Raw genomic sequence first — 8381 nt, 5'->3', positions numbered from 1 at the left:
AAAAAGGCATAAATTCAAACGTTTTCAGCGACTGCAATTTTCCATATGAAAAAAGCAACTGGTTCACTCTGCATTCATTTTTTTATCAAAATTATAGTGCACTGCCAAGAATGCGAAAGCGATAGTGTTGGCTTGATGTAGAATTGCATTGTTGAAATTTTTTTATAGGCCAATAAAACATTTCGTGAGCAAAATGGAGCCAACCAATTACAAAGATCGCCTCTCCCACCGGATCTCCCTATAAAAGTGCTGCTCTGCCTTGTGCTGACTGGGTTCCTCGATCAACCTTCAAAGTGAGAATTTGGAACTCACACATCTATAGGGTTGGGCGGGTGAAGGGGTGATGATTTTTGTATTTTTGTGCGGTATTGCAATATCTTCAACAATAGCTTGTTAATTATAGGGCAATATTTAAGATTCCATCAAATCGGTCCTATTGCACCTTTTCTTCCAAACGTTATTTGAATGTATTTTATTCATTCATGTGATGTGGGCGTCGCTGGCAAGGCCTGCATTTTTGCCCATCCCTAATTGCCCTCGAGAAGGCTTGTGTTCAAGCAATGCAAAAATTGTTAATTCACTCTAATGTCATATGTATTTCAGATATTTCCATTCAAGTTTGTTTGTATGGTGGCCTATATATAACTATATATGTCTTGTTTCTTACAGTTACGAACTGATCTCGGGCCTTCTGCTCTTGTCACGACAGGTAAGGACCGCAGACGTTTCAATTCAAAAGGAATACTCCATGGTACAGACTAAAATGTGATTGACTCTTCTGTAACGGATACTCTTGCCAGTAATTGCTGCAGGGCATGATAGTGCAATGGAGAGACACAGACTTGGGTGGGACTGAGGTGTAAAAAGAAAGGACCGACTGATCTTAATTGGTGTTTTTTTTAATGGAAGATGGGGAGAACAGGCAACTAGCACTGTACCGACAGCCCATTTTGAACAGACAACAATACAGACAGGAGTTCCTATTAACTGGGATGCCCGAAATAACAACCAAGGATTTTGTACAGATCAGAAAATTATATAAAATATACCATTGTTTGTTTTTATAATCATTTCTTCCATTTTGCTCTTCATTTCTACCTTGCCCTCGTGGCCATTCTTCACCTGTGACAAATGTGTCACACATTCAGACAGTGAGTGTGGGCCGACTATCCCAACTCCTGGCCTTACCTGACGGTAACACGTGTACTTTCAACAAGGATCATTGGATGGGGAACCGAGGCAGCAAGCCTGGTGACGTTTCAGTTGCTGACCTGGATCCGGTGGCAGTGCAGTGTGCCACTGCCACCTGTTCTGATCACAGGTTTGAGACGTTTTGCTCTGCAGCACTACCACTTAGCGAGACTTTTTGTTTGATGACTCAGATCTGCATCATACGACGTAGTTACTTTCTGAACCAGATTTTCATGTAAGCATTTTAGTCAAAATAAGTTGACGACGGCTGAATATATTTCCCTACCTTGATTGATTTCAATACCTTCTAGTCATTGTTCCCCAGTTGCCAGGTAGGAAGGCAGATGGGTTTTTGTGAAATACAAAATATGCTTACCCTTTAAGTATTGCACTTTACAATGCAACAACGCTATTTTAACCATGATCACAGCTTACTTAATTTCCAGACAGGAGTTTATTTTGGAGGTAATACAGAAATTGATATTGTAACACTCCTGTGTCATCTAAAATGAAATTGCTTGCAGCTGTGTTGCATAAACATATTTTAGCAGAAATACATTTCAGATTTGTTTCAATTTACAACAACAACAACTTGTATTTATATAGTGTCTTTAACACAGTAAAACATCCTTTCACAGGAGCATACACCGAGCCACATAAGGAGATATTAGGACAGATGACCAAAAGCTTGGCCAAAGAGGTAGATTTTAAGGAGCGGCTTAAAGGAGGAGAGAGAGGTAGAGAGACAGAGAGGTTTACGGAAGGAATTCCAGAGCTTAGGGCCTCGGCAGCTGAAGGCATGGCTGCCAATGGTAGAGTGATGAAAATAGGGGATGCACAAGAGGCAGAATTGGAGGGGTGCAAAGATCTCGGAGGGTGGTAGGGCTGAAGGAGGTTACAGAGATAAGGAGGGGCGAGGCCATGGAGGGATTTGAAAACAAGGATGAGACTTTTTAAATTTTGGACAGGGAACCAATGTGGGTCAGTGAGCACAGGGGTGATCAGTGAACGGGACTTGGTGCAAGTTAGGATACGGGCAGCAGAGTTTTGGATGAGCTCAAGTTTAAGGAGGGTGGAAGATGGGAGGCTGGCCCGGAGAGCATTGGAATAGTCAAGTCTAGAGGTAACAAAGGCATGGATGAGGGTTTCAGCAGCAGATGAGCTGAGGCAGGGACGGAGTAAGGCAGTATTACAGAGGTGAAAGTAGGTGGTCTTGGTGATGGTGCGATTATGTGGTCAGAAGCTCATCTCAAGGTCAAATATGAGACCAAGGTTGTGAACGGTCTGGTTCAGCCTCAGACTGTTGCCAGGGAGAGGGATGGAGTTGGTGGCTAGAGAATGGAGTTTGTGGCGGGGACCAAAGACAATGGCTTCGGTCTTCTCAATATTTAGTTGGGGGTTGGACAAGCAGTGTGACCATTTAGAGACAATGGAGGGTTCGAGAGAAGAGTTGGTGAGGTAGAGCTGGGTGTCGTCAGTGTTCATGTTGAATCTGATGTTATGTTTTCAGATGATGTTGCCAAGGGGCAGCATAGAGATGCGAAATAGGAGGGGGCTAAGGATAGAGCCTTGGGGAGCTCCAGAAGTAATGGTGCGGGAGTGGGAAGAGAAGCCATTGCAGGTGATTCTTTGGCTATGACTGGATAGATAAGAATGGAACCAGGCGAGTGCAGTCCCACCAAACTGGACAAAGGTGGAGAGGCATCAGAGGAGGATGGTGTGGTCAACTGTGTCAAAGGCTGCAGACAGGTCAAGAAGGAAGAGGGAGGGATAGTTTACCATAATCACACAGGATGTAATTTTTAACTTTGATAAGAGCTGTTTCAGTACTGTAGCGGGGTGGAAATCTGATTGGAGGAATTCAAAAATGGAGTTGTCGGAAATATGGGCATGGATTTGAGAGGTGACAGCATGCTCAAGGACTTTGGAGAGGAAAGGGAGGCCGGAGATTGGGGATGATACTGTTATTTGTTTTTTTTAAAAAGCAGTATGTGCAAAATACAAAATGTTGTATTCAAAGTCCAAAGCTGTGTGTGCTTGGGCGATGTTTAGAATGGTGCATTCAGACTGCACAAGTTTCGCGTTGGCGGCAAGCAGAAATCATTTCCCACCTCCTAAAATTGGAATGTAAATGGGATGGCAAGACCTCAATTGATTGCCAAGCAAAGTGGAATTAGCCAACACCTTCACATTCTGTTGTTTCAGGTGGGCCCAGATGCTGATTTCGGGCTGCATTTATACTGTATCTTCAACTGGGGTGGGGTTGAGGGATAAGGAGGAGTGGGAAGCCAAACCTCTTCCCAGTCATTCTACAGTTGGGTCTGTGAATTCATCCTAAATGACCTTGGTTAGCAACGTTAAACTTGACATACAACAAGGCAAAAACAGCATCGGCCTGTTTGGCTTCCATTCAGCTGGGTGTGACTGTAATCAACTATCTGAAGACCATGTCAAACTTTAGACTGGGTCAAATGCTCACCATTAAACGCTGTTATTTCTTTTTTTTTAACAGTAAACCGCAAACATGAGTTCCGACGCGGAAATGGAGGTTTTTGGATTGGCTGCTCATTTTCTCCGCAAATCGGAGAAAGAGCGGATTGAAGCTCAGAATAAACCATTTGATGCGAAAACATCCTATTATGTCATTGACCCAAACCAATTGTACGTGCAAGGTACAATCAAGAGTAGGGGAGGTGGCAAAGTCACAGTGGAAACTATAGACAAGAAGGTTAGTAAGAATTGATCTGGTGAAAGGTCAGGGATCCGATGGTAAGAATTGTACCGGATCCTATGCAGCTTAATTAAGTATGTGATGATTTCCTTTGATTGTATTTGCAGGCAAATGGTAAACATATTCTAAAAGAATACATTTACAATTTACAACAGAGGAAATATTCATGGGCGCTCACCCCATCCCACTATAAATAGGGACCAGAAGAACTCTTAACCCACCATCTAATTTACCAATGATATATATTCAGGCTTTCGGTTTTGTTTCAGATTTCCAAGAGCTGTTTGTTTATCTTCAAGGGTACAGTTAATCTGCCACTTTTTCGTCCTTGCAAAGTGCTATCAGGTGCACCATAAATTCAAAAGGGACAGTATAACTTGCGAGCCAGAACCTCTCTCCCTTTCCAGCCCAACGGTGTTTCAGAGGTGCTTGGAATGGTTCACTGTCTCACTCGGGACCGTTCAACCCCCTTCCCCCGCCATATTTTATTTCAAGTAACCGAACATTAAAAACAAACAGGTTGCAAGTTGAAACAGAAAATCTACAATCATTGAACAATTAATAGCTCAGGTATAAATAACTTTTTAAATGTAAAATTTTCAAAAGTTTTTTAAACGAAGGACAAACATTGTAGACTAGTTTTCGCACTAATATACTACTGGCTAATATCCCCTACACAGCATTCGAGGGAGAGTGCATTTAAGGCCTAATTGTGCATATTTGTACATTGTCATGTTTCAGCTCCGAGTTGGCCATGAGGTGAGGCAGCACAGCTGCGTAAAGTTTATCGCATCTCTTACGGGATATGTTTTTGTTGGGTCACTTTTTGTACAGCTTAATACCACTGATGCAGTATGTTCTCGTTGTATTACCTCGTCCCTCTGAGCGTTTTGTGAGAGTTCTATCTCTCCACTACCTCCCTGACCCATCAACTGTCTCATTGCTGTTAGAAGGTTTGCTCAATATCCAGTCTTTGATCAATCATAGCTTCCTCCAGTTCAAGATCAGGAAGACCATTATCTTCCGCTCCTGCCATAGGCTCCGTTCCCTTGGTGTCAATTCTTTCCCTCTTCCTGGACTGTATCTCGGGTTTAACCAGACAAACTTGGTGGTCTCTTCAAATCTTGGGCCTAGTTTCATATCTCATACTCCCTCTTTCACAAAGACTACTTACTTTCAAATCTGCAACAATGCCTGCCTCTGCTCCTACTTCTGCACCTTCAATGCTGAAACCCCGATACATGCCTTCATCACCTCAAGACTCAAGTAATTTAACACTCTACTTGCTACTCCACCTTCTAAACTCTCCATAAAATCCAGTTTATGCAAAACTAGGCCACATTCATCCTCTCTGTGCTATGTCCCAATCGCCGACCACCCCAGTCCTTGCTAATTTATGATAGTTTCCCATTAATCACTGCAATAAATTTAAAATTATTTCCTTCATCTTTGAATCCGTACCTGGCTTCACCCTAACCCTACATCAACGTGACTGTGAAGGGCTGTTCACAAATTCCCGCCCACCCTTTTCCCGTTACTTAGATCTCACTCTCGTGCACCTTTGCGACTTTCTATGAGTTCTCTATATGTGTCGATGAGTACAGTGTGCTGTGAAGAAATATGTTTTTACTATGGGGTGGGAGTTGATCATTAGTAGCTCTAGAGGAGTTGGTACTTGTTGGAGGAAGTGCTTTATTTGGAGGTACCTGAGCACATAAGGCTGAGTGAGATGGAATGTTTCCATTAATTATTGAAAAAAAGAGTATCTCACCCATATGAAGAAGCTGGCCACGCCTGGCACTGCTTCTCATTCTAGGCTTTGAACCCATTTGTCATTAGTGGGCTTGGAAGTTCTCTGTTGCACATATTGCACCGGAACCTTCAGCTGTGGGCATGCCTCCTTCCAGATCGAAAGCATTAATTTAATTATGGAGTGCCTTAGTCCTTCGGATCTCAATGTTTTTCATGTTAAGAGTGAGGAAACACTCCACATTGCTCTTGTCTAATTATAAACATTGGCCCAGATTTTGCGGTCAGTGGCGAAGTGATGGCGCTCGGCACTGATCTTGATGAAAACTGCCCACAAAGATCTTTGTGGCATGGATTTCACCTTTCCCGACGTTAATTTGATTCTGACATCCAGTCTAGGGAAACTCCAGCGTCTAGCAACAGTGATGTCATCAAGCTGGCTAAGCAGCCAATCACATTGAAGAATTCACACAGACATCCTTCACTTTTTAATCATTTTACAGAGAGCGAAATAAAGATTGGGACATACACATGGGATTAAGGTAGAAGCTGAAATATCATAAGCAAACTTAAAACAATTGTTATATTAAAAACCATGGAATTTTTATCATAATGGAAAAAATTGACATTCCACAAATATAAAATTAGTTTTTCAGGGCCAAAACGGTTGTTCAGCCGTAGTTATGACTCAGCACGCCATTAAAAACCCAGTTATACCTCATTGAATAAGGCTTAACTTTTTATGGGGTATTTAACAGCGATATTACTGCATAAAGGGGGAAGTTCACATCAGTTCAGTGATTTCAATTGATTGCCAACTGTGGGGTCTGTGGGGGAGCAGGGAATGACTGACAGCAACTTCTGGATTTCCGCGTTTAACTGCACGTGTGCGGACACCAGGAGTTGCTGTCAGTTTCACAGTTGTAATGACGGAGAACACTGACAGTTTTGCCATCGTTACAACCGCAAATTCTGGGCCATGAGCTAAAGAGTTCTGCATATGTATCCAAGTACAATGTGCAATGCTCCTTTTCTGTTACGCTCAGTACCATCTGCAGTCAGCATTGCAATGGGGCTTTGCTGACTGTGCATGTTGCTCCACAGAAATCATCTGTGACTAGATGCTGCAGTTTAACTGTAGCCTTAGATGATGTCAATATATATTCTGCTTTTACCATTACTGGAATCAGCTTAGCATAATTGCACGTTCGCTTTTGCAGACAGTAACTGTTAAAGAAGATCAAATCTTCCCAATGAACCCTCCAAAATTCGATAAAATCGAGGACATGGCCATGTTGACCCACCTGAATGAAGCATCTGTGCTGTTTAACCTCAAAGAGCGTTATTCAGCCTGGATGATCTACGTAAGTATACCTGAATCTTGAACGAGTTCTTATATTAATGGTATCACCAAAATAATCTGAACAAATACATATATTTTGTTATCCAGACCTACTCTGGGCTGTTCTGTGTCACTGTGAACCCTTACAAGTGGTTGCCAGTGTACAATCCTGAAGTTGTCAATGCTTACAGAGGCAAGAAGCGTCAGGAGGCTCCTCCCCATATCTTCTCCATCTCTGACAACGCTTATCAGTTCATGTTAACGGGTAACAACGTATCCTTTTATGCACTTCATGACTCTCATTCACTGCAGACTGTAAATATATATGTTTTGCTATTTAGAATACTAGTTCGATTCACATAAGTTTTAGACAATTTTGCATCAATTTACCATGTTTTTTATTTTACAGATCGTGAAAACCAGTCTATTCTGATTACGTAAGAACTGATACTTTTAATTACAATTATATGTCACCCGAACCCACAATATTTAGGATTCATAGCAATTTCATTGGCTTATATAAAACTTTGCTCCCCGTTTCCTTCCACCCTAGCGGAGAATCCGGTGCAGGGAAGACTGTGAACACGAAACGTGTCATCCAGTATTTTGCATCAATTGCAGCCAGTGGCGATGCCAAGAAAAAGGAGACTAAGATGAAGGTAAATAACAAATATAATCTTTAATTAGTATACATATGATATTTAGAGGAACAAAAGAACAGGAGTATTCCATTCAATTCGATCAGGGCTGATCTGTGGCTCAGCTTCATTTACCCGCCTTTGGTCTATTTCCCTTGATACCCTAACCTAAAAAAAAATCCATCTAGTCTTGAAAAATTCAATTTACTCAGCATTCACAGCCTTTTGGGGAGCAAGTTCCAGATTTCCACTGCCCTTTTTGTGAAAAAGTGCTTGCTGATTTCACTCTTAAATGGTCGAGCAAGCTCTAATTTTAAGATTATACCCTGTTCTTCTGGATCCCCCCACCCCCAAAGGAAATGGTTTCTCTGTTCATATTCCCTTATCAAATCCCTTTATCATTTAAACACTTAGATTAGATCACTCCCCAATCTTCCAAATCTGAATATCTAATATTCAATAAGTTTACTTTTTGTTAGCTGCAGTCTTTGTAATAGATTTAAAAAAAGCTTGCTTATGAATACTTGCACAACTTTTAGGGAACACTGGAAGATCAAATCATCCAGGCGAATCCGCTGCTTGAAGCCTTTGGTAATGCCAAGACAATGAGAAATGACAACTCATCTCGCTTCGTAAGTTTCCTGAGACTTTATTTCTATACTATAGGTAAAATATCGGAGTACAAAACGTTATCTGTGAATAGTATAACATTCCAATCAATATAGTCATA

The 8381-nt window shown here is 41.7% G+C and overlaps 1 protein-coding gene across 1 annotated transcript in view; it reads left to right on the top strand.

The window, feature by feature from the left end:
• Positions 1-230: 230 nt before the first annotated feature.
• The window catches only part of LOC147102672 (uncharacterized), a 74777-nt gene continuing 66626 nt past the window's right edge, over positions 231-8381 (top strand). Inside the window, exons 1-8 of the mRNA XM_085964100.1 lie at positions 231-293; positions 670-709; positions 3704-3919; positions 6892-7035; positions 7122-7278; positions 7423-7450; positions 7567-7672; positions 8191-8283. Coding sequence (XP_085820226.1) covers positions 3716-3919; positions 6892-7035; positions 7122-7278; positions 7423-7450; positions 7567-7672; positions 8191-8283 — 732 coding nt within the window. The 5' untranslated portion in view covers positions 231-293; positions 670-709; positions 3704-3715. The remainder of the gene's footprint in view (positions 294-669; positions 710-3703; positions 3920-6891; positions 7036-7121; positions 7279-7422; positions 7451-7566; positions 7673-8190; positions 8284-8381) is intronic.

Source organism: Somniosus microcephalus, chromosome 21 (assembly GCF_052327205.1).
Source record: "Somniosus microcephalus isolate GS21.2 chromosome 21, FLI_Smic_1.0, whole genome shotgun sequence".
Classification (NCBI taxonomy): domain Eukaryota; kingdom Metazoa; phylum Chordata; class Chondrichthyes; order Squaliformes; family Somniosidae; genus Somniosus; species Somniosus microcephalus.
Note: the sequence above shows the minus strand (reverse complement) of the source record. Positions and strands in the feature narration are given on the sequence as shown.